At 38.4% G+C, this 27,188-nt stretch overlaps 1 protein-coding gene across 1 annotated transcript in view; it reads left to right on the forward strand.

The window, feature by feature from the left end:
* Positions 1-26,759, forward strand: part of WARS2 (tryptophanyl tRNA synthetase 2, mitochondrial) — a 51,630-nt gene extending 24,871 nt beyond the window's left edge. Inside the window, exons 3-7 of the mRNA XM_032206123.1 lie at positions 9,147-9,227; positions 10,918-11,003; positions 13,478-13,596; positions 15,575-16,304; positions 25,014-26,759. Coding sequence (XP_032062014.1) covers positions 9,147-9,227; positions 10,918-11,003; positions 13,478-13,596; positions 15,575-16,023 — 735 coding nt within the window. The 3' untranslated portion in view covers positions 16,024-16,304; positions 25,014-26,759. The remainder of the gene's footprint in view (positions 1-9,146; positions 9,228-10,917; positions 11,004-13,477; positions 13,597-15,574; positions 16,305-25,013) is intronic.
* Positions 26,760-27,188: the final 429 nt, after the last annotated feature.

Below are 27,188 nucleotides of genomic sequence, written 5' to 3' on the forward strand. Positions count from 1 at the left end.
TTTCACAATACAATTATACTGAGATAGAATCTTTGTGTCCCCAGAGAAAGTATCAGACTCAGAAAATGGAAGACAGGACTAAAAGGGACACTTCTGTAGAACCAATGCACTCAAAAACCAGTGAAAATTTTGGCTAGCTAGACTTGAAAAATGTTCAGCTTTATCAAACAGAAGTTGACAGCAAAGGTGATTCTTTTTTATGTTATGACAGGTTGGCTGGCCTCTGCTAAATATGCTTACTAGCTTTTATCTTAACTTTTCTGTGTGCCCTTATCAGTCCAGATAGAATGTTTTTTTCTTGTTATTTAATCTAAAGCATTAAATATACGCTTTCTTTGAGTGGTGTCTAATGCCTTGAACCATTGTCTTACTAGTACTTACCACATGTATCAAGAAGTGGCTGATCTTGGCAGGTTTTTGTAAGCTTGTTGTCACACTGCAAACAGCAGAAGTACTATGATAGTAGTTCATGAATAAAGACCGTTTCAGTAATGGTTCAGGCTGAAGTGGTTTGTTGACTTCCCCAAAATAAATCTATTCAAGCTGTATGTAGTGGTCAGGTATACACAGCGATGCACTCTTCATCTGTTACAATTACATTGGCAGGACCAGACATTTCTCTGGAAGCAATTAAAAGAAATATCTGCGTGTAGCTGTTGATGCGAGGAAAGGAGACAGGAACCTTGCTAATGTGATAATTGCATTAGTATGATAAAGAAATAGTAAGTTAAGGAATGATATAATATTAAGATGATTGTTCCTCAGAACAAAGGTGTAAGATGGATTGCAGTTATTGCTAATTAAGAAAGCTTACTGCCTGATTTTATTTTCTTTTTTAGATTTCTAATTGCTTAGTTTTTGTTTCTTTTTGTTTTGTTTTGTTTGTTTGTTTTTAAAAAGAGAGATGAAAAGGAGATGGCCTCTCCTTTTCAGCAACTATAGCAGTCCCCAAGGATAGTTTAAAAAAGACTATTTTTGTTTACAGAGATTTGGCTGAAGTGTAAAGCAAAGTAACCAAAACTGGATGGATACTGATGTAGGTTGTACTTTCAGAGGACAGCAGAAAAGCAAAGAAAATCCCTCTGCAAATAGAGAAATGTTTTTTGTGTTTGGTGATTTGACAAAATGGCTTTCTGTTTTATCGGTTCAGATTTCTATTTAAAAGAGAGAGTTCTCAGTAGCTTAGCACAGCACAATTATTCTTGTATTTTCTGTTCTATCTTGAAAATTACAAAATCTGTAGATCACAGAAATGTTACTGCAGTTACTTCTGATTAACGCTTCTGTTCATTTTTCAGTAAACACTACACAATGACGTGATTATGAAATATGAACTTTTGTGTTTAATTACTAAAAACAGCTACAAATAATGACTGGAAACACCCTGATCCTGTAGCAGTAATAACGATTAAATTCTTGTAGTTTAAAACTAAGCTGATAATGGCAAGCTCCCACTAAGGGAATTGACCATGCAGTTGCTATTGAAAATGTTCCTGTATCCTTTTACTTTCTCTGAATCAACATGAGGAAGAATGGTCTAGAATCCCTGAAGGAGTTTTTTGGTTTGTTTTATTTTAGCTACTCTTTCTATTCTTTCTTTCTGCTGTTTGTGTTGCTTCTCTGGAATATGTTTGCCATATGTGAAGAAAAATATTGATTACTTTGTTTCTCCAAAGGCATGTGCATTTCGCAAGGGTTTCACTGTCGGTAGTCTTTTATTTACAGCAGGGTTTATGCAGATCAAATCTCTAATCCAGAACTATCTGAAATACCTCCAAAGTTTTCCCACATTTTATCGTCCATTCCAATGCAAGAAAGAGACAGAAGGCTGAATAATATTAAACATGAATTGACTGCTGGGAAAATAGCGTGGCGAGAACTGATAGCTCTCAGATTTACGCTAGATCCAAAAGGTGCTGTTGTGATAAGGATACAGGTTGCCTTTGAGTCCCCAAACTTTGATGTGCCTTGCAAGGAAAATGAAATAAAAGTAAGTGGAATTTTGTATAGGCTGATTTCTGTCGTGTTACTTTGAGGTCATATGGCATCTGTTCTTAATTGTCATGTGTATAGCTCGGTTATCTACAAATGCACAGTGCTAGTTTGATGAAAATTAGGCGTGTATGCTTCAGAATCTACCATTTGTAAATTGCAGTTTTCCGTAACATACATAAACAGAAATTGAATGTCTGTCTGAATATTTGGTCTACATATATAGCTGTTCTCCGAATACCTCCCACACCCATGTTACCTTATACAAGTTTGATCTCTAGCTTAGGTAAATAGTGGCTGGAAAGAATAGATGATGATAACTTGAAAATATTTAGAAGACAATGATGAAGATTTAGGGTAGTGTTTGGAATCACTCTGTCTGTGAAGGGTTATAAACAAGCACACCTAGTTAAATTAACTAGGAAGAGACAACTGTGGAATATCTTGGATGCTCTAATGGAATCCTAGTGAGTGAAGATCTTTCATTGCAGTTCTTTTAATTACATTTTCTTAGGTAGGAAGACAAGTCATAGAAGAGTGACAATATCTGTAAAAACAAAAATAAATGCATATTTCAGAATTATTAATTTTCATTTGGAGTGCAGCTGCAAGATGTATGAAACTGTCTTTGCTCGTAGAGAAAATAATATCAGGATACGCTTTCAGTGGCTGCCTTTACCTATCAGGCATAAAATGGAAGTTAGCAGAATAATGACTTACACAATGTATCCTAAAAATACTATAAAAAAGAATAAATATGTTCCTTAAATTGTACCATAACTGATAAAAAGCTGTAACAGTCATCTTTCATAAAACAGGGAATTTTTTTACTAAAACCAAAAAGCACTACAGGGAAGAAAAGAAGACTAAGCAATCTGCACACATGGTAAGCTTAAAGGGTATAACCCATTTTCTCTGATTCCTGGTAGATACAATGCACATTTCAGTTCTTACCCATAACCATCTTGTATCTCATCTGCTTCACAGTCAAAACGATTTTAGAAACTGCTGTTGCTTTTATGTGGTCCCAGGCTGTTCTTCCTGTCCACCTACCTATCCTCATCCACACATGCAAAATGTCCCAATAGAAACTAGAATTCTATCAGAGTCGATTCAGCAGGCAAAGGTTGATATGCTGCACTAACACTTCTCTGAGAAGTCCTGTGAGTTTCTGGACAACTTAACTTTCAATTTCTGGGTGGAAAATTGCAGTTTTCAGCCTTCTGGATGGGGTGATTTATTTTTTTTAAGTATAATTAGCTGCAGTATTCTTGCAATGTGCAAGCAAATTGAAGCAGTAACTCTTGGAGGTGGGAATTTGCCAATTTGTCTTAGCCCTAACTCCAAAAGCCAAAATACGACAATTTAAATGTGTGCACTAACAGTTGCACTGCTATTATATTCCAGAAATATCCAGCTGCTTTGTTTTGTGGGCAGAGTTTGAATAGATTCTTGTCCAATTTTCAGAGGGCCTTAAAAGCTTCCATTGCATCAGGGCTTATAAATTCATTAAAGTCCATTAGTTTGCCATAGTCCATTGAAAACTTCCTGTCATAAGAGGAAGTATGTAACTAATTTAGCATATTATTCTGCTTCTCTCATCCCTGTGTTTTCTCCCTCATAGGACTGAGTTAGACATAACCAGTGCTCAGCAGAAAGAAAAGTTATGGTTTAGTAGTGTGGGGTTTTTTTGTTTGTTTGTTTTGGTTTTGGCTTTTCTCTTCTGTAATTTACCTGGTTTATTTCATACTAGGATGTAGCTGTTTATACGTTCCTCTCCACCAATCTTCTGGACACACCAAACTGATTACTCAGACAGTATTGTGGGTTCAACTGGAAAAATGTTTTGAAAATAAGTTCATTTGGTATTGAATAAAGGGAAGAAAAAGATTGTCTGGACGAAATGACTCTTCTTTAACCCTCTGGCAGGGTTATTCTTGATGAGATTTTGGGGGAAAGAGGAGCCCGATCCTATTTCTGTAAGTTTTAATCAAATATAAATGAGGGTAAATTATTAAATTGGTGGTAATGAAAGCTGTAAATACCGATGGATTTGCCAGCAATAGCTAACCATCCCTCCCCCACAATTTTCTATGTTGCTTGACTTATGTTCTTTAAGTGAGACACTGCCTTTGTAACCGTGAACTTATTTCACCCATGCTACAATTGTTTCTTTGAATGGGAATTTGGGATGTCATGTTAAATTTTCTGTCATAAGAGTTTCTCACTGGGTGCTTCAGTTGCTATGTGCACTTAATTCAAGAGCAGTCTAATTTGTCTTGTTCATGGCTCCATTATTCTTTCTAACTGTATAATATAAACATGCATTAACAAGCATCTTGAACATAGTGCTTGCATTCTTAGGCATTAATAAAATCTTACTTCTTGTAGAAAAACAAATGTGGGGAGAACTTTGTTATAAAAGGCCTATTGAATTTCTTAGAAACACTAACTGGTATGTCTAGATGAGACAAAAATCCTCAAAAATGTTTTCTCTCTTTTGTAGTTTAGGAAGTGTTCTGTCTTCTGTCCCCACTTTTTTAGTACACAACTATACAAAATATCTTTCCAGACCTGTTTATTTGTCTTCTGCGCTGTCAAAAACTAATCTTTGAAACTTTGTACCCATTTAAAATGTAGATCATAATGAGGTTACATTGCTGATGGGAAGCTGCTTCCACATAGCAGACATGCAGCAAGTCTGAAGTCCCTTATAAAGAAGGGCATAGGTTGCAACTTGAGGAAATCCGTCTTCAAAATGAAACAGTGAATCTCTGTTTGCAGGAAGCCTCTTCAGCTGCTGACACAAAACTTTGTGTAATAAGCATCAGAAAGCTTGGTACCATTGTTACCAAGCTGCCTATTTTCCTGTCTGCTTGCAGAATCCATGCCTTTCCCTCTGTTCCTGAATCTCGTAGCTTGCTCTTCTCCTCAGCTGTATGTTTCAGCATAAAAAGCCATCTAGAATTACTTGGACTCAAAGTTGCTATTGGTTTTCCATGTCATCAACTCTGGCTGTGGCCAGGGGATAGCAGTAATAAGGGAATAGCTGGGGTCAAGAGCTAAGTAGTACATCTGCAGGGAGAAGCCCTGAGGTTGTACTTCAGCATATAGCACTCCAGAGATGTTCCAAGCGTAAATTGTGATCTAAGTTTAGTAATGTTGAGTGGCTGCACAAGTGAACAATTAAGAAGCTATTTGTGAAGAGTAAGGAGCAAGGTACTTAGCCAAACGAAGAAACGGAGATCTCTGTACCTTCTAGCTAACGGTGCATTACCACTTGTAAGTGGTAACCTTTGTTAAAAGTGTGGTTTTAAAATAATAATTAATAATAATAATAAAACCTGACTGCAGAATGGAGTGTGTTGGGCCATGAGGAAGGAATGTCAGTCGTTTGTTCTGGAAATAACTCTTTGAGCAGTGATTAGCAAGCCAGTCGTGGGGGATGCGTAATGCAATGGAAATTGAAGGAGGAAATGTGTTGCTGGTAATAGCAGAGAGATGACCATCTTGACCCTTTGAGAAATGTTGATGGGTTTTACAGACTTTTAAAGGATTAGGAAGGAAAACTGCATTAAAATGGGCAAGAGGGAAGAACAGAAAATGGGTGGAAACAATGTATTTACAGAGAGAAGCAAAGGGTGAGATTTGGGCTGTCTAAAAAGCAGAATTCAGTGTACGGATCTGCTTAAACTTGTTTGTGAAAACTACAAAATGCAAAATAGTTGTCACTGCCAGGGAAACAATAAATAGAGGATTTACTAGACAATTAGTCCTCCAATTATTGATTAGAGAAGCTGAATATTTAGGACAGGAAGCAGTATTATTACAGTTCAACTATCCATGTAAAAGCTTTATAAAAGGCATACTGGTAGCATTTTTGGATGCAACAGATGATGCTTCCTAGTTTTAAAATCCATGAGAAGTGATGCCATTCTCGGTTTGTTTTTGTTGATGCAGAAGACCTATCTAGATCAGGATGTTTTAGTGGAGTCCTATCAGTACTAGGCACCATTGTAGTTGGAGAGATCAAATGAAATAAAGTACACAAATGCTCAATTTCAAGAAAGAGAGCTAGCTGAAAGTGAAGTCCAATTGTCAAAAATATATTAAAAAAAGTGTGAAAGCTACCTCCATCTTGGAGGTAGTATTTTAAAAAACGAACATATATATGTATATTTTTAAAAATATAAAATATGTAGCACCACTCAAACACCTCAGTAGTCCAGAAAATCCCTTTCCCAAAGAAAAGGGATTGCCCAAGTTTGTGGGCAATGCTGAGCTCTTTTTGGTTTGTTAAATGCTATGGCAGGGGAAAAGAACACCAAGAGGATTCATAAAACAAGATTAGGTAGGCACACTGGTGGCAGAAGAGCTTGAAATACAAAGTAAAGCATCTACCTAAAAGTAGTGTAAACCCTTACGCAGTGTTGAACTTAGTCACAACTCAATAAAGTCTTGTGGAATTGTTGAATTGTGCAATACAAGAAGTAGGTGGCATTTACAACTAGTAATGAGAATTTAGTGGATAAATGAAAGTATTTTACCCACCAGGTTTGAACCTCTGGAACTTGTTGCTGTGTGAGGTTGTGGAGTGAGTAGTACCGGAGGTTCAAGAAGGCAATAGGCCCATTCATGGGGAACATGGATACTAATGAGACTAGGCCATAGACGATAGCTTCTGATTTTCCCTAGTACAACTGTTGTGAATGCTGGTGAAATATGAGGGGAAAGATACTGCAGGAAGTGATGGGCTCATATGTGCTCTCTAAATTGCATTTCTTGTTTCCACTCTTGGAAACGAGTGCTTGGCTACAGGTACCTCTGCTATGATCCAGTATGATATTTCATAATGTTCCTATGTTTTGGTTGCTTAATGCAGACCTTCAGTCAGATTTTTAAACAGAATGGTGGTGGGGAGAGAGAGGAGGCAGGAGGCTAACAGAGCTTGTCCAAGAGACAATCTATTGCTATTGCTCAGTGCCAGAAAGGCAGAGGTGACTGGGCCTTTGTTTTACTGATATCATATACGTATCACCTTACAGTTTCTTTGTATCTGTATACAACTTTGTAGTTGTACAACTCAAAGTGGTAGAGTACTGTAGCTTGAGAAATCACATTTCAACTGGTGCACAGTGACCGACCAATGCACAAATTACCTGTCCCTCTTGCCAAGTAAAACACAGTAGCTTAAACTGTGATTTAGTCTGACAAATGATTTGTGGTTTAGGCCTAGTACCTCTTGATTCACAGACCAACATACAGTCAGTTACTGCAATTTGGGTGATGAACGTTAACCCATTAGGCTCCAGTACATAATTTTTTTCTAGCTGAAATCTCTACCCTACTGTGCATTCTTTTATATTTTCTCCCCTTTTCATCAGTCTTTTTCTTCACAGTATTCAGAACTCTCCTAGCCTTGCTTAGGAAAAGACTGGGTTGCTTTTGAAGTTTAGAAGCAAATATAGCTTGCAGGAACCCAGAACTGTGGAATCAACTCAACAAATGCTGTTTAGATCACTTGGTGTTTTGGTAACTGATGTAATGTCAAAGCCCCTGATGCAATGAAACACACATGCAGTCTTGGCTGTGGAAGCAACGTCTGACAGAGTCAGATCAATGACTGCATAGTTTTAAAGGGAGTCCTTGTCAACACAAGTGCAACAGAGCACCATCTTCTCTTTATCCGTGACTAGAAGAAAGGAATGAGAAACCACTTTGAACCAGATGGTGATTCCTCCTAGATGAAATAGGAGTCTGGGCTTAGTATTTTCTATGCAGCTCAGTTTACTCCTTGTGTCTTGCAGAAGATACATTTGGTGCATCTTGATGCACTTTGTCTTGTGCACAGAAAATAGCAAGTCATATAAGCATGAGGAAATTAAAAGAGAGAGAGAAAAAAAAATCAACCAGAAATACTTCATATCTCTCACTGGGATTTTGCCTTGAGGTCAGATACCTTTATGCAGCATTGGCAACCAAAACAGTCTAATGACTGTTAGCTAGGAAATGACTTAATATAAAACGTGACAACAAAGGAATTGCCATTAACAATGCAAGTTCTTACTTGTTAACAAACATTTCTTACTGCCTTCCATCTGGGAGGTTGTATCATATTGTGAGCATAACGCTTTGAACACCTTCGAGATGGTTAGCATGCTTTTAAACGTCCAAACCTGCCAATATTGAAAGGAGCGAATAAAATTTGTAAGCAAAGGAGCAGAATACAGATCACCTTGGTTTGTTTTTTTTTTGTTTTTTTTTTTTTCTTTTTATCTTATAGCTAACTAGCAACAGATCAAAATGGCTAGAAAGATGTTAAAGAACAGAGTATGTATCAGCAAAGCTTGCCTGTTTTTTATAAATCCTGAAATTAATATTGAATATGCAAAAGCTGAGGGATGTATGTCAAAAATCTAAATGTGGATTCATCCAGCATAGGTTGCTGCACAGCGTGTTTCTTGTCTTGGTCTGTAGATTGTCTTCCTCTTAGGAAGAAAGGAATATCACTCTGTCTAATGTGTTTCTGAAACTATTAAAATTTCACTGTTGTGACATTTTCCCCAGAAGGTTAAATGAAGACTTTGTTGTACAAGATTACAAAGGGTCTTCTTTCTCTCTCATCTTTTAAAAGGGCCTGATCCTTCTCTTCCACCTCTAAATAAGTATTAGTTTTGATAGGACTGCTGAACTGAGGGGCAAATTAATGCGCTATTCAGGCTATACTCTAAGTTCAACACACAACTTCTGCTGTTATCACTGTTACTCAGACAGTGGCAGTGTAATTAAGGCCTGTTGGTGCACTGAAAGCCCTGACAAACCTCACCAGGGCCCTCCACCCATGCACCTTCTGCCCATTGCCCCAGGGTCTCCACCTAAGCTCAGACTGTGGCCCCTGATCTTCACCTGAGCTATGTCATGGTGTACCTGTTCTCAGTGCTGTATCTACTGCCCTGGTTTTCTTACTGGGCTTCCTGGATTGCCCACAGAAATGGCCTAAGCCTTTAAGTTAGCTTGTCACTGCTGACCTCAGTGAAAAAAATGACAAAAATAAATGATTTTCTAATCTTTGATATTGTTTATCTATTTTGATTTCAAGGAAATACACATATAAATGCAGAAGAATAAAATACATTCTGACTTTTTACTTCCAGGTCCCTGAGCATGCAGAACTTGCCTGGATTCTTGGGTGCATAACTAATGTGCCACGTTTACTACGCTTGCCCCAGTGGAAGGTATTTATGAACCATTTAATAAGTTGAAAGGAAATGTGTGGGAATTCAGTAGAATTTTTGTCCTTGAAATATTTGTTATCTGTGAAGTACCAACTGTATCTTGGTTGTCCTTGCTTTTGGGTTAAACAATTCTCTAGTCATATGGTGGAAAGAGGAAAATGTGTATTTTCATGTCTGTTGCTATCAGTGAATGTGTTCCTGTTAGAAACTACAGGATAATATTTTTGGCAGAGACTAGCAAAAGCTGTACCAGATGGAAGAGTTGTTTAATTAGTTTTATTAAACTTTTTTTTTTTTTTTTTTAAAAAAAGGACTTGTTTCAATGTTTGTTTAATAATGCAGAAAAGTACAAGATTTTGTAGTGGAAGCCTTGCTTATTAAGGAGTTCCATAAAGGGAGGTGGCTGTTCTGTAGATTTTATAGAAGAGGATGCAAAAGAAACATTTGCTGGGAGAGGAGTATAGAAATTATAAATATTAAAAGTGTGCCAAATGATAAAGTTAATGCACCTTGAATGTTTGCCTTTACAAGTTCCATGCTCATCTTAATCTTGGTACTGTATCAGCATTACTGTATCAACTGCATTCTTGCATTTAATTTCCTTGGATTTTATTTGGCATTTAGTAGGCAGAAAAACCAAACGGCAGGAGAGAGAAGTATCAAAAAAGGGGGAAAAAATCTTAAGAGCAGTTTGGCTTGCAGAGTTCAGAGCAGTCCTAAATACCTCCAGATGTTTTCTTTTTTTTCCTGTTTTTCTTCTTAATTAAATAAAAACAGTAAAACTTAAATACAGCAACCAGCGTTAATGCGTGGCATAGATTAAAGCCAACCTTTTTAAACCTGAGGTTCTAAAGTTAAACTCTTAAGTCCTACTTTAACTGTATTGGCTTTCCAAATCTACAGATAGGTGTTACAGGTGCTAGGTTTTGCAGAGTAGATTTCGTGGGGATGAAGAGAGAATCTGTGTGATAGGGTGAGGAAAAAATGAAAGATATTTTCCTCTTAATGAAATCACTTAGGTTGTAGAGTTTTAGTGTAGTTAACTATGGTTAAAAACAAAAAGTAGATATGCTGCTATAACATACTGAGTATCTTTAGCTGGAATATCTTGGTTTCAGTGACCAATATCCTGGAGTGGTAAAAGACTTCAGGACAGAAGCTGGTTTGTGTGGGGCAATGTGAACTAATGGAGAGAACACTGGACCCTGCCTCTGTAGTTCTGGGTTGTCACTGACCCTCCTGGTGACTGCGATCACTGCATATTGATCTCTGGTCACTGAAATGCAGGTGGTTAATGCCTTTTTATATTTACACTATAAAGTATTTCAAAAACGTACAGCTGAAAATGCTATTTAAAAAGTAGGGGTTATCATAATAAGTGTAATAACCAACCTGACCGTTTTTTGTTTGTAAACGTTTGGTTAGTAGGTCAGAAAGCAAGCATAAGCCTGTATTCTCTTCCTACTACAATATTAGAGCAGTGTAGGAAAATGCATATCAAACATAAAATGGTATGTGTGTATTCACAAAGAGCAGATTTTACATGACACACTTTTCTATAGAGTTACACGATGAATGAGCACTACGGCTGAAACACACAAATTAGTTGGAGCTCTAATTAATTAAAATCATGGACTTTTATACTGTTAGCTAAAAAGGTGATTTATTTTTGTTTTTCTTGTCCAAACAGATGAAGCGTGCCAGTCAGAGTAATGGTGGAACTGTTGGTTTGTTGACTTACCCTGTGCTTCAAGCAGCAGATATTTTGCTGTACAAGTAAGAGTCATAATGTGAGCCCATGGGCAATGTCTGTTCATCTGCTTTAAAATGAATGAATGTTCATCAGGTCAACATGCTAACTTACTAAGTGGGGAGCTGGGTGTGATTAGATCAGAAGATTGGAAATGGATGACAACTTTTTCCCTCTACAGTGGCCAGTTTAAATCTAGCTTAGGTTGAAAGCAAAAGACATGACTGTAAACAAAACAAAAAAAAAGCCAGTCAATCTCAGAACGACTCTTGGGAAATTATAGCACACAGATTTTAATTATAGATATTACATATTCACACACATTTGTACATATCTTTTCTTTTTCAAGTAGTTATGCTTTATTTCATGCAGTGCAAGTTCTATAGAACCTAGCTGTTGAAGCTTGCTGTACACTGTCATGCCTGGTTATATTTCATATGTTTTAAACTGTCTCCATAAGTAAATGTCAGAAGTATTTCGCTGTGCATTAATTATTTTTATGTTTCAAGTGTATGTACTTAGAATTTTTTTGAAGTGAAGTTGTGAATATTTGCTGGAATACTGAAGTTATACGCAGAACTATAAAGACAAAATAACTAAGATTTGTGAGTTGTTAACCAGAAAAACATATCTAGAGAAATTTAATCCTAAGTAATCATTAGTAGGGGAAGACAGTAACATAGGAAGATCAGTAGATGATATTTCTAATTAATTTGAAATTTAACTAAAAATAATGGGAAGGAATCAAAAGGAAGAATTAGAATTTTAACATTAAAATAATCTTTTATATATTGAGACCCATTTGATTGTCAAGCAGTACTGTAGGGTGAAATGTAGACAACATTATCAGAAATTACCTTGCTTTGATTGATTAATTTCAACCATGTATGCCTCTTCCATCTCTAATAAGATCATGTGATTCATCATTCTTTAGTGAAGTCTGTGTTTTGTTTGCTACCATGTGTATTAACAGCAGGTTGTCCAGACAGAGTGCAAAACAGGGAAGTGAAAGAGAAACAATATCTCTTTGAAGAAGTTTCGGATAGTATTTTTAATAAGAAATGTTTTAATGTAAAAGCATAATATAGGGAACAAGAATAAGGGAGAAATGGAAACACAGGAAGGGAACAGCAGTCACGAAGAAGAATTAAGAACAGGAGAAGGGGATAAACAGTACTAATTCAGATGAACCAAGGATCAAAGAAAAAGGAAAATGGACAGAAGGTAAATATATGACAGAAAGGAATAAAAATAGCAACAGGACAGAAATATTAAAAAAGCAGCAAGGGAAAAGGCAAAGAATCATGCAGAGACATTTATAAAAACAATATGTTTTCTGTTTAGTGGCAAACTTTGTGAATATGGAACCATTTTGGCATATGGAAACATTTCTTTTGACCTGCTTAAAGTATATTGATTATAGTAACTGATTTTCTTTCTGTTAGTTGTAGGCCACTGTGATTTCCTATTGGCTACTGTAACTGTTTTTAGGTTGCTTTGCTGACTATTTGGTGGGGGATAAAGGTGGACAAATTGATTCCTGGATGTCTGCCCAGTAATTCAGAATCGGAAGGAAGAAGTACCGTGTTGAACTGAATTTTTCTGGGAACTTGAAAGATGCGTAGTGAACTTTCTTACACTGGAACGTATCCAGGATTCAGAGCTGAATACCCTGCAAGCGTTAGAAAAAAAAATCTGCTTGGAGGAGGGAAGAGTAATCAAAAGCTGGCAAAATTTCAAGTCAGCCTCATCTAAAGAATCATATATATTTTTAGCGAGTATGATTAACTGTGGGAAAGAATCACCAGGGGAAGTAATGGATTCTTCACCTCCTCATGTCCTCAGACGCAGATTATATTTTCCTCCAGAATTTCATTCAAGCTATGGAGCTCAGTACAGAAGATCAGAAGATCAAATGATCCTTTGATCCTAACAGCCCTAATCTAGGAAAGATAACACTTATGGTAGTAGAAATGCTGGCCCACGTGATATTTATAAAATCATGACCCATGAGGAAGAACCACTCTCTTCTTTCCTTCCCTTGGTAAATTCATAGTACTAACTTCTCAACAACAGTTATGTCTTCCTGAGATTTGACAAGGCAAGGTTGGACTTTATGCCTTGCAGATCTTTCTTGCTTTGTTCACGCACTCTAACACATGCTCTTTGATCTCTAAAGAGACAGCAGGAGATACGACAAAAACCTTTCTTTGAGCTGAGTTTAATTATTTGCTCTCACTGGTTTCTTTACTATATGTGTTTTTGTGAAAAAAAATATTTTTACCCTTGGAATTGTGCTTCCGTTTAGCACAGAAAGCAGATTCACACTGGGATGCAGTCTGTTTGGGATCTTGTCCACACAGCACCTATATCTAGCTGGGACTGTGTGTTTGGCTTAGTCTGGCTCTTAGTCATGGCAGGAGCTGTGACAGTCTTGAGTAACATTTCAGCAGAACCACAGAGCTTTGCTGAATTTCCTGTATCTGTCTTTTATTAAAAGGTCGACACATGTTCCTGTTGGAGAAGATCAAGTCCTGCACCTGGAACTAGCCCAAGATATAGCACAACATTTCAACAAGAAATACGGAGAATTCTTTCCTGTGCCCAAAGCCATTTTAAGTGAGCTGGTCTTGGTGTTTTATTTATTTATTTATTTATTTACCCCCTAAATTGCACTTCAAGGCTGAGGATGGATTTAAATATTGTGGGAACAGTTTCAGGTACAAGGAAAAGAGAATTCTCTGATGCTAAAATGGTTGACAAGGGAAAAACTGACAGCAAAAGACTAGCGGCTATGAAAATGAACTACCAAAATGGACATAAGTCTTTACAAGGCCTTGGTAGAGAAATGTATGCATTGAGGGTCTCTCCTATATGTTGCTAGTTCAGGAGATGTTTAAAGAACAAGATAAGACCCCTTGCAAGCAGAATTCTGTAGTTTCTGAATGGTAATATTTACATTAAGCATGCTAAATAGCTCGTAGGTTTATTGCTACAGTGTTCAAAAAGTGCTCAAGTGTGTTTAATTTATACTTGCATATTTCAGTAAGGGTCTTTTATAGAGCTTAGACTTGCTGTTTTTTGATCTTAGACTAAGGGAGACTTATAAGGAAAATCTTCTCAGCCATTTTGAGCTACAAGGTCATAGGCCGGGGGGTGAGGGGGAGTCAGATGGCGCAAATGGCATGTTTGTTAAGAAACGTGAAAAATTGGGCAAGGAAGAAGCATTGCATCTTTGTTGTAAGTAATGTAGAGGAATGCACAGCAGAGACCTTCGCCCCCAAAAGGGCAAGGAGCTCTCACCTTAAAAAAGACAGGCAGTAATAAACCTTTCTCAGTTTTCAAGCCTCAGTGACAAAAATGGTGTTAGACCTAGAGTGGGGTTTAAAGAATACTGATTATTGCAAGCCCTGTAGTCTCTAATGAACAACTAAATAGTAAGCACTGTAATGAGGAGGTGAATGTAGCCTATGGCACAGGGGGAGACTGTTTAGCAGTAAGCCAAAAGCTCAAACTGGAAAAAAAGAAAAAAAACAAAAAAACTTTTCACTTTCCTCATGAGAAGAATACCTTAATAAGTGCACAGGTATACACAAACCAATGACATGACACAGATTAATGGAGCAGTTAGGGAGTTACTCAGACTCACTAACTGTAGGAAGCTTAATTACCCAGGCTCCTTCAAATTTTCAGTAAAAAGACAGACCCTTCCAAAAGGTGACTCAGAACAGACCTCGTTCTGGGGCAGTCTGAACTGTACCCCGTCCTTACACTGAGTACATAATCAATCAATGAAGTGTACACAATTAATTTAGTTGGTTGTATTAGATGTATAAAAATGATTGGTGTGAATACTTTCTAAATTAGAGGTACTTTTGTGTATACTGTGAATCATGTTTCTTGGTGAAAGACTGAAATAGTTCAGGTTGATTCTGTTAAATAAAATACTTTGCAATATTTCCCTAATGCTGTTATTCTATTTCATGTGCACACATTTATCTTAGTAGTTTGTACAATAGCCACAGCTCTGTCTGAGCAGTGACTTCCCTTTAATGGAGCTGGTTAGTCTATGGTTAGGGAACTCTTGAGAACCAGCTGTCTTAATTGACGGTCAGGATAATTACTCAAATGCTTGGTGATAAGAGTTTCCTAAAGGAGATTACCTGTTCTGGGCTTCTTTTTACCAAGAGATTTAGCCTATTCCCCCACTGTTACAGAACCTTTCAGTAATGTCCATTCTGTGCTCTCAAGGTATCTCATTCCTGATGCTAGGAATGTAATGGAATGAGAGAATTTCTGGGGAAGATCAACATGTAGCCACAGAAAATATTAGACAGTGTCCCCACAGAAGTTTCCACTTAGAGAGGAGGGCAAAAATGAAGCTAGGTTTTCATTTAGGTAGGGGAGGTGAAAATTGACTTAGAAGGACCGGGAGGCCATAAGGACTAAATAGGAGGGTACATGATTGTGCTCACAACTCCTTTTTAAGCATGGGCAAACAGAGTTTAACCATACAGCTACCAGTGTTCTTAGCAACTATCATAAGAAACCATTGTCTATGCATGTGCATAATTGTTCCTTTTTTTTTTTTTTTAAGGTACAACAAAGAAAATAAAATCCCTCAGAGATCCAACGGTGAAGATGTCTAAGTCAGACACACAGAAGTTAGCTACTGTTAACATAGTGGACAGCCCTGATGAAATAGTGCTGAAATTCCGCAAAGCTGTGACTGACTTTACCTCTGAGGTGACCTATGACCCAGCCAATCGTCCTGGTGTCTCTAATCTGGTGTCCATTCATTCTGCAGTATCGGGACTTAGCATAGAAGAAGTGCTACACCAATCTGTTGGTCTTGACACTGCTCACTACAAAATGGTGGTAGCAGAGTCAGTTATTCAAAAGTTTGCACCAATCAGGAATGAAATCAAGAAACTCCAGGAGGACAAATCCCATCTGATACAGGTTTTAGAGGCTGGAGCAGAGAAAGCCAAAGAACTGGCTACCCCCATCTATCAAGAAATAAGAAGACTGGTGGGATTTCAGTAGAAACTGCTGAGTAGTTGCAAGGAATTTTGCTCCTGGGACAGCTATTTTGTTACTTGTATCATCTTAATCATTTCAGTTTGAAACAGACACTCTTTTTTTTTTTTTTTTCCTATTGCAAAATCCAAGTAGAACGTCTAAGATGTTTGCATCAAAAATGTGTGTGAAGCCAGTTCTTTACAATGGGACCAGCAGTGAGCTTATGAGGATGGTCTGAGGAGGAGGGTGCAGGCAATCACAGTTCATGAAGAAATCCCACAAAAGCAAAAGACAAGGTTGCCCATGTGTGTGTGTTTTGTTTTTTTTTTTTTTTGTTTGTTTGTTTTTTTAATACGTATCAACTACTGCAAAAAACTACAGTATAGGTAATATGATTTGAATCTCACTAAGAGAGTTGTAATCTTCCCAATAACATCCTTAGCTGTGGATGCGGTCTTGTTACAGATGGATAGCTCATCCTGTTAATGGTTATTCAGCTCTGATACTGTGGTAGACTGTGTTCTTGAATAACCAGAAAGCATAGACTTACAAATAAAAATGCTCAGGGATTTGATGGTGAAGACAGAACTTACTGCCTCTCCCTGTTGTGTCTTCAAAACCAGTGTAATTTTTTGATTTACATCTAGTTTGTGTGAAGTAAATTAGTCTGTCTTATGGATACAGATATTTATACTGTAAAACTAATTCTGACTACTGGGCTAGATGGCCTCTTTTGTAGTCACTCCAAAGAATGTGCAGTGAATGTGAATTTCATTTCTGCTGCCTGTGCAATCCTGCTGTTCAGTTCTGAGGTTCTTCAGCAGGAAACTACATGTGCTTCAGCTGCTTCTTTTCTACCCACTCTTTGGTTTAGCAGAGAACTCGGAGATTTTTGGTTCAGCATCAAATATAAGATTCCTTTAGAAAAGGTTTGGAAGGGGGGGAGTGTGTGAAAGAGATCTTAGACTGATAACATAGATAACTTCCTGTATAATTTACAAAATTACTTATTTAAAAATTATGCTGAGGTCAGAGCCAGAACTATGGTAAAATATTTTGTTAAAATGAGATTAAATAGATCTTTACGAAATCTTACTACTGAGCCTCAGGAAAATGCAGTAATGGGAGAATGATGTTAGCGTCTACTGATCCTAGGCCTCAGAAGACCCACAGGGTAGGACCCATGGGCCATGCTGTGTACTGGGGAGTGTGTGGTGAATGAAGGCAAGCTGTCAAAAGGAGACACTGTTCTCCTAGAAGGGGTCAATCATTCTTGTGAAAGCAACTGATGAGGCTTTGGTGGGGCCAGGAGCAAACTCCAAAATCTACAGAAGGCAGCCCTAGGGAGCACTGCAACCCCAACATGGGGCAAACAAGGTATGGGGTGGCAGTTTGCACAGCAGTTTGCATGGAACAGCATGCAGGAAGGGCATTGTCACTCTGCCAGTCTAAATGGGTAGTTATATTGATGTTAAATTAGTTAAGTTAGTTAAATTGATGGTCATAATCCTCTCACAAAGAGCTTTAGCAGTGGTATCCTCCAAGAAGAAAGCTATGTCCTCTGCATCCCCTGTGGCCTCTGCATTCACTGTATCTTGCACAACTACCCAGACAGAGCTCCCAAGGAAACAGCCATCCAGGTCTCAAGCTGCAGCATTTGCCCAAGTTTTCTGTCAGTGTCTGAGGGCAGCAGTGAGCACAACTGTTGGAGGTGTGGCCAGGCAGAGAAACTGCTCAGCCTAATGGCAGAGCTCTCTGAGGAGGTGTGCAGGTTGAGGAGCATTAGGGAGTCTGAGAAGGAAATTGGTGGAAGTGTACTCTACCATCCTGGGATAGATGCATCAGCCAGTCATAACATAAGATAACATAAGATCCACCACCTTCTCGCCACCAGGTAGGTAGAAGGTGGTAACTTCAGAGATAAAGAAGCAGGTTTCTGTTTAGGGCAGCAGGCAAACTCCTTCCCTGCCTACCTCACTTTCTCAGGTTCCCTTATGCAATAGGTGTGAGGCCCTGGAACTTGAAGGATTCCCAAACAATGATGTCTATGATGGTTCATCTGTGTTGGAGGGATCACCAAGGGCAGGTCAACCTACCCCCTTGCATCACAACAACCTACTTTAAGAAATAAAAGACAGGTTGTTGTCATTAGTGACTCCCTTCTGAGGAGAACAGAGTCACAATATACCAACTACACCCAACTCATAGTGAAGTCTACTGTCTCCTTAGGGCCTGGGTTAAAGATGTTACCAGAAAACTTCCTAGTGTGATATGGCTCTCAGATTATCATCCTTTTTTTTTTTTTTTTTTTTTTTTTTTATATATAGGCAATGATGAAGCTGCAGTGAGATCAAAAGAAACAGCAAGAACAAACAAAAGAGACTGCAGGTCCTTGAGACAGGTCCTTGGGACTCAGTTGTACAGAGCTTACAGTTGGCAATGACACACTTGAGAGCCTCTGGATAAGGATTAAGGGACAAGCAAATAAAGTGGATGTCATTGTGGGAGTCTACTATAAACCACCCAGCCAGGTTGACAATACTGATCAGTTATTCTATAAAGAATTAAGAGAGAACTCTAGATCAGCTACCCTTGTCCTTATGGGTAACTTCAACTTGCCAGACATTAACTGAGAATACCACACAACTGATACAAACAGGTCCAGGAAATTCCTGTGGCACATTGATGGTAACTTCTCAGAACAGATACCAAGAAGCTGACTAGGACTGGTGGCCTGTGAACAGAGAGGGTCTTGGGTGAAGTGGTGGTTGGTGGCTATCTTGGCCACAGTGGCAATGAGGTAGTTGAGTTTCAAATCTTTGGTGATAAAACTTCCAGCAAAACTTTGACCCTGGATATGGAAAGAGCAGACTTCAGGCTGCTCAAGGAACTTATTAGTCAGGTCCCATGTGATTTTGCTTTAGAAGGTATTGGGGTCCATCCGTGCTGGTCACTTTTTAAGAGCAATCTCTTAAGACTGCAGGATCAGGCAATTCCAAAATGTCAGAAATCAAGCAAGTGGGACACAAGGCTAGCTTGGCTGAGCAGGGATCTTTTTCTAGAGCTTAGGCAGAAAAGGAAAGAGTGTGGACATTGGAAGCAAGGTCAGGTGACATGGGAGGACTACAGAAATGCTTTTTGCCATTGTAGGGAGAAAATTTGTGCAGACAAAGCTCAACTAAAGTTGAACTTGGCCAGTGCTGTGGGGGACAACAAAAAAAGGGTTGTTTAAGTGTGTTAGCAAAAGGAGAACCAGAGATGACATTGGTCCATTACTTAGTAAGGTTGATCACCTCACAAATAGGGACATAGACAAAGCAGAGACGTTTAATGCCATCTTTGTCTGTCTTTGACACCAATGATGGGCCCTGGGACTCCGGAACCCTGAGTTGGAGGACCGTGACTGCCGGAAACTCCCTGCAGACTCTGACCTATGCTGTGGGATTTGCTGCTCAAGCTAAACGCACATAAGTCTATGGGGCCCAATGGGATTCATTACAGGGTACTAAAAGAACTGGCTGATGTCATTGTGAGATCTCTCAATTAGTTTTTAATGGTCTTGGGAATCTGAAGAGGTCCCAGCTGACTGGAAGCTGACAAATGTTGTCCCAGTTTTCAAGAAGGAAGACCCCAGAAATTGCAGGCTGGTCAGTTATGCTTCAGTGCCTGGTAAAATTACAAAGAAGATCATTCTGGGAGCTACTGAAAAACACTTAAAAGGCAACACAGTCACTGCTAATGGCTGATACAGGTTTGTGAGGGGAAAGTCCTGTTTAACTAACGTAATTTCCTTGTATGATGAGGTTATCCATCTGGTTGACTGATGGCATCCAGTAGATGTGATCCTTTTTAATTTCAGCAAAGCTTTCCGTATTATTTCTCACAGTATTGTTCTGGACAAAACATCCAGCATACAGCTGGACAAAAGCATAATGTGATGAGTAAACAATTGGCTGACAGGTTAGGCTCAAAGGGTTATAGTAAATGGGGTTACATCACCTAAGGCTCAATTTTAGGTCCAGTTCTCTTTAATGTTTTCATAAATTTCTCAGATGCAAGACTTCAAGGTATACTAAGCAGGTTTGCAGATGGCACTAAACTGGGAGGAGCTGTTGATTCCTTTGAGGGTAGAGAGGTCTTGCAGAGAGATCTTGACTAATTAGAAGGCTGGGCAACAATATGAAGTTTAAGAAAAGCGAGTGCTGGATTCTGCACCTAGAATGGAGCAATCCCAGATATACATACAGTCTATGAGATGAGAGGATGAAGAGCAGCCCCACAGAAAGGGTGTTGAGGGTTCTGGTCAACAGTAAGTTGAATGTGAGTCAACAGTGTGCCCTGGCAGCCTAAAGGGCCAATTATACCTTGAGGTGCATGAAGCAGAGCATTGCTAGCCAGCTGAGGGAAGGGAAGCCCTGCTAAGTGCTGGTGTGGCCTCATCTCAAACACTATGTGTGGTTTTGGGTGCCTCAATATAAGAAAGGCATAAAACTATTAAAGAGTGTCCAAAGGAGAGCTACAAAGATGATGAAGGGTCTAGAAGTTCTAGAGCTCAAGAAGTGTTTGGACAACACTTGAAAATATGGTTTGATTTTTAGGTAGTCCTGTGTGGAGCCAGAAGTTGAACTTGATGGTCTTGGTAGGTCCCTTCCAAATCAGGATATTCTGTGATTCTAGTACATGCTAAAATGTAATAAAAGCCTTACTTATCCTATGCCAGCATATTTAACGGTGCTGTGTATGAACTTGCTATACTGTAATGTAAATTGAGCTCTGTATTCTGTGAGCTCATAACCATTATATGCCTGTAGCATTTGTCATGGGGGACTGTAGGCTTATATTATTGAGTTGGAAAAATGGGGGGTCTCTATATAATACAGACTTTTTAAATAAATATGATGTTCAGTTTTAATTTACTTAATTATCATGGTGAGGTGATTCAGAAATAACTAGTTAATTTTGCAGAACATGAAGTTGTGGTCTGAATGTTTGGGAATCTGCACTGAGACCTGTATTTGTTAAGGATCTGAAGAAAGAGAGCCACAAGGCAAGAACTTGATGCTAGTTTCTAAAGTTAGTCAAGACTAGAGGAGCAGAGTAGATGGGGAGAATGAGGGGAAACTAAATGTAATGTAGACAAGTCCTCTGAAAAGAATAAGTGTGTTCATAAATAGTCTCTGGTTTTAAAATAGGTGTAGTACTTCAGGAACAGTTATGCACAGTTATTGCTGTGCATATTCAGGTAGTTTTGTAAGACTTTGGCCAGTGTTTCACAACAGATTCGTATATATATCAGTCTGCATGGGAAATAAGACAAAAAATTAACACACAACTCACAATTATTTTTATTCATTAATGTCAAGATGAAGGCTTATTGGGTTCATTTAACTCTCTTCTGCTTGTATCATAATTTTAACCCGAGTTACCAAAGAACTTGACATACTTGACTTCTGCAATCATTTTATCCCCTTTCTGTGGCACAATCTTAGCAGAGAAAGTAAAGAAGAAGAAAAAAAAAAAAAAGACAAAGATGGTAAAATAAATTAAAATAAATAATAGAGAGCTGGCTTTGTTACTTTTTGTGTTGTCCAAACAAAATATATTCAAGGGAAAGTGAAAGGCAAATGAATAGAAGTTGTTAAAATGTCGTCTGTACTAAATGTAGCTAAAGTCACGAGTTTAGCTATATTTAGTGAGTGGGACTTCATAGACTAAAGAGCAGGACAGTTCAGCTGAAGTAGATCTCCACTTTTTAATGATCTTTCTTTCACACAAAATCTCAAGCTCTGGCATTGTAAGTTAGAGCAGATAACATTATGAAAAGCAAATACCCCTTCCAGTTGTAGTTCTCCTCAACACAGCCTTGTTCACTAACCACTGCATGCCAGCATTGTCATAAAGTGTTTTGCTGTGACACTTGGATTGGATTAGAGCAAAGGTCCCACAATTCGTTCTTCAGGAGAAACAGGCGTAGTATTCATGGAGATACTGAAAATCTTTAACATTAATATATCTAATTTTTACCTCTTATTTTCCAGTAGCAAAGACAGGACCATTCAAAAGACAAATCACAGTTTTAAGGTCTTTATACACATATGATACTCAATTCATCTAACACCTGGTTCTGGCATTCAACACATCACCTTTTCAGTAAAGAGGAAATAGGAGTATTCATACGTCTTCAATGCTATTTTTTTTTCTTTCTTGTTTTTTTTTTTTTTTTTGGGGGGGGGGCAACATATTACATATCCTCTTCTACTGTTCAATTTAATAAAAATAAATTTTAGATTTGGCTAAGTACAACTGCCAGTTTTAGTAATTATAAGAATATATAATTATGATTAAAGAAAGTATTTACAATGTAGTTGTTCCATAGCTGGTGGTGAAATCAAGAAACATCCGAAGTTATTTGATTGTCGAAGTTTGTAGCTTCCTCATTTCTTAGTGAAGGATTTCTGTATCATGATTGTCAAAGGCATGAGGCAAATTATTTGAAGCAAGTTTTTATTGAGCTTAGTCTACTTTTATCATTCTCTAGCATCACACACACACAGTCTGTGGATCATTATGAAATTAAATAATTCTAAATTGCATCTGAGAGATGACTGATATCCAGACCCAGGTAATTCTGAACCGTTCTGCCCTGTAGAGCTTACTGCATTTGCTAAGCAGCCCTAAAGAATCTATCAAAAAGGAAGCCTAGTGGATAATATCTAATATAACAGCTGGAAACAGAGCCCTGATCCAGGTAACCTTTTCAGCTATGATCAGTAAATAATTATTTATAAGCAGAAGTATATTACAGACTTTGTGGATAATTAGAATGTTTCAGTGCCTCAGTCATGTTGAGTTTTTTTTTTGTGTTTGTTTGTTTTCCTGAAAATCACATAGGGTAGAGCAGGAAGAAAAGCTTCAGAAGAGCCCTTTGGTTGGTGCATGGGCTTTGTACCTAGCATATTTGGCAATGTTTCAATCAAATTCAGGGTTTTCTCTTCAATTTAACAATATATATATATTCCTTCTCTTTCCCCTATCAATTAAGTGATTCTTATTTGCCTGGCCTATTTCCTTGGAGTAAGGAAATAACCCTTTCTTTTCTTCAGGAAGTTGAGACTTCTGTAAAATGAATATGTTCACCTACCAATTGTTGACTTATTTTAGTAGCTTTTATTTTAGTAGCTCCTGTCCAGGAATTCCCAAAATAAAAGCTACATCTGCCCAGTGGAGTAATCCCAATACCGCTAACAACCATGGTCTTTAGAGTCTCCTGAGAGGAGACAACTATAACGTAGGTATTTGCAGGTGTATGCTGCCTATTTCAGTTTTCTGAAAGCATGGCTTTTCTGGGAAGTTAACCATCTTGGCATTCAGATTAAGGGTCTGGCTGGACCTGGCCTGGCTGCCTCTCTGCATTCTTTGAACCATTTACTTGGCAACCAAAGGAGGTTGGCAGGAAGAAGCTGAGCTCGAAGCAACATATGCTTGCTACTATCAGTAAAAGTTGTTTGATATCAAGCTACTGTGATCTCTTTGCTCTTTGAACTCCTTGCTTCCTCTTCAGAACATTTTTGTAAGCACCCATTCTAAATGGTGTTCTGTGGCAGTGCTTACAGTAACAAAGTAGTGCAGATGAGTCAGAATAGCTCTTTAGAGCAAAACAGTTTTTTGGAGGACCTGATGTGATGTATCTCAGAGGGACTTGTTTCATGCTAAGTCTAGCCTGGTCCCATGGGTTTATTTACAACTGGAGTGCAGTAGGTACACTCATGAAATGCATTTTCTTGTTTGGTTTCATCCAATTCATGAACCATGAAACTTCTCTTTGATGCCTGCTGAATTGCAGTAAGTGGGGACAATGGGGAGTTTCTGCAAAGGGACACTCCTGCTCCTAGTCACAGTGTTAGTGTAGACACTTCTCATGCTGCTGTGAAAGTCGACCTCAGGTGTTATCCCAGACTGGGTGGGTAAGAGATCAAATTGTATCTTTCCTGGTTGAAAAAAAAAGAGTTGAAAGATGGAGACATATCCTTACTACCCTCACTTTCTTTGTTGCTCTTTGTTCAGCTTCCCTTTCTTCAGTGATCTTCCTTGAATACATGCAGTAATTTGTGGTCTTGGTACCTAAATCTCTTCCTTTCTCATTCCTGCATGTTTAATGAATGGGAAGTACATATGATAGTGGTTGGGACCACAGTATCAGAACAGAGATGGACCCAACATCTCCAAATAACTGAAGAGGTCCACTTACATTTAGAGATTAACACCAACTCCCCAGCAAATAACTGTTTATTAAGATCTAACTAAAATGTTTATACACTTGAGACGTTTGTCTTTGCCAAGTGCTTTTGTTCCAAGTCCTTTTACCACTGACAAGAAGATGTTGTATGTGAATCATGGTTTCGTGCTCCCAATTTAGCCCATGAAATTTGCTGAGAAATATGTCTCTAAGACGATGATAAAATTCAGAAAAGGTCTGGATGTGGTTCTGGTAATGGCAACAGTATGGACCCATGTGGGTTTGAGTCTTACATCTAATGAGCATGCTCTTTCAGTGGTCCAGCTTGTCTAGATTTATTTTAAGAACAACATGTTTATCTTTCACTCTGTTGATATCTCTGTTTGCATTACTGGATGATGGCTACCTGTTCACAAATAGTTGCTTCACAGAGAGAAAGAGGTAGCATAGGGAGTCTAGTGGAAAAGGTTTTCTGCTCAGAATAGATGTTTTCATGCTAGGAAAGCAAAAACCCTCTATCTCCTATATTGGACTATCTAATTTCATTTAAATTATTGGTCTGTTTCTTTTGCCTGGGCAAATTTGGCAATAATAGCTATAAGAAGAATGGCACTTCCTTGTGCAGTCAAAAGTGTTGGAAGGACCTAGGCATCTCCTCTCATTATTTCAGAAGTACTACTGTTTGTGTCAGCCAATTTCAGTGAAAATGCTACAGAAAAACTGTGATCTTCTGTGACATCCATCCATCTAATTAAAGCTTTTCTATTTTATTTTTCAGCTCAATAGGTTGTGAGACAAGACTTTTATTTAACTTTGAATTTCCAACCAAGCTGTCTATCTCGTAGTCCTTTGGTGACTGAATGGCATCCGAAGTAACAGAAAATCCTTTCTTGTCACAAAAGATTCTGTGCTGATTCTCACCATCTTTTCTGTATGTTTTTGTTGTTGATGATGAATTTTTTTTTATTATTGATTTTTTGGATGTGCTAATGCTCATATTATGAAAGATTTGACAGTATTTATTTTGCTTTGTGCCAATGAAAAATCATTCTGCCTGTAACACTTCCATATTGTTATGCAGAGGCCACAATTTGATGATTATTTTGCTTTTAGGCAGCTTTGTTTTCAACAATTATTTTATATAAAATGGAATGTCAGCCTGTGCTGAGGGATGAGCCCAGTTGCAGTAAACAGTTAAAAATCTGGTAGAAATTTTACTACTGTGGTAAATTGCTGTCACAGAACACCATGACTTGAAGATGAGATTATCCACTGCATGAGTGGTCTCATACTGCCCATGGACATGAAACTAAGCACTGAGCTTAATGTCTGTTGTGCTGTCATGCTCTCAGCACTCCAACGTGGCTGTGAGGCAGCAACGGCAAATCTATGCCACACCAGAAGGCTCGATCAGTTCCAGATGTGCTATATTTGGCCTATCTGCAAGATGAAATGTCAGGACAAGAGTTCCAACACTGAAGTCCTTACAAGTTATTAAAAGTTTGGTAGTAACAGCATGCTTGTAAAAGCCTGGCTATGGGAGCATGGTCATAGTCTCATTCATATGGCTGACATGACAAGTCACAAGTCTGTGATGAAGTAAGCCATCTGCTTCCTTTATACAATCACTGTAAATAAAGACTGTGTGAGTCTAATCTGAAGGGTTAATGGATTAACTCCCACAGTTGGGAAGCAGCAGCTTACAACAGAGTAAGGTGGAATCATGTCTCTCTTACTGCCGTAAATCATTCTGAAACAAGATGCTCACAGTTTAGGTGGGAACTTCAGGTTGTACAAAACAGAAGCACAAGATCCTGTATGGACAACGTCAGTTGTCCCATGTGTTCTCCTAAGCATGTCTTCAGTCATAGTCTGATTTTATTGTCATCCATCCACGTGAAGCAATGGTCAGGTACTGATAAAATCAATGAAACGTCTGTTAGACGCATTGAACGCGTGTTCTTTTTGCTGTCTTTGGTGAAAACTTCTTTCATGATACCCCAGCATCTACAAAAACATATTGTTAAGCTAAGTACAGATGAGATTTATCAACATTGTTACTCTCTGATGTTATCCAGTGTTTCTGGTGTAGGTGGTCTCTGACTTCATTCACCGTTTACCTTCACGTTTCCTTCCCTAAACCATACCCCTCAGAGTAAAGAAAGATCTTGAATGTTACGGAACTGACTTTTTATTGTGACTGAAAACAGTTGTTCAGATGTATTTCAAGACACTCTTCATGGTGCTTGCTGAATGAATAACAAAGATCTCAATAAGTGGCTCTTGAACTGAGCACTCAAGCCAAGAAAGATTGTCCTGAGTGGGTTGAGGCTTTCTTTGCCCACATTTGTTCCTTCACTGTCTGTCTGGCAGATGTTACTACAGCAAGAATAGGAAAAAATAGCAATATTCTGTTTCTGCTTAGGCTTGTGGGCCGCGAGTAACCTGTGAGTGGTAATGTGGCATCCATTCTTCTTAAGTTACCCTCATCTATTTTCTGATAGTGATGGAACTGCTTGCCAACCCTTAAAACTTGAAGTTGTGGGAAGGGAAGGGAAGGGAAGGGAAGGGAAGGGAAGGGAAGGGAAGGGAAGGGAAGGGAAGGGAAGGGAAGGGAAGGGAAGGGAAGGGAAGGGAAGGGAAGGGAAGGGAAGGGAAAAAGAAAATTTAAAAAGAGAGAAGGATGAAAGAGAGGAAGAGAAAAAGAATAGATGGAAAAAATGTGATTTACTTTACAGTGGCTGTGGCTTGTTACACACATGTGCAGGCTGTCTTGCCTTCTGTCCTGATCAGAAAGTTGCTCTTGAGATTCTTGCTCTTAAAAATAAGTTACAATTTTTTTTCTTGCAAGAGAAAGAAAGTTTTGCAGAGTGAATGTTGAACTTTAATGGCTGCAACTCTTTTAAAAAGTCCAGTCATTCATTCCTGGGACATATGTGGAGTCCATGTGGAC

Source organism: Aythya fuligula, chromosome 1 (genome assembly GCF_009819795.1).
Source record: "Aythya fuligula isolate bAytFul2 chromosome 1, bAytFul2.pri, whole genome shotgun sequence".
Lineage (NCBI taxonomy): Eukaryota > Metazoa > Chordata > Aves > Anseriformes > Anatidae > Aythya > Aythya fuligula.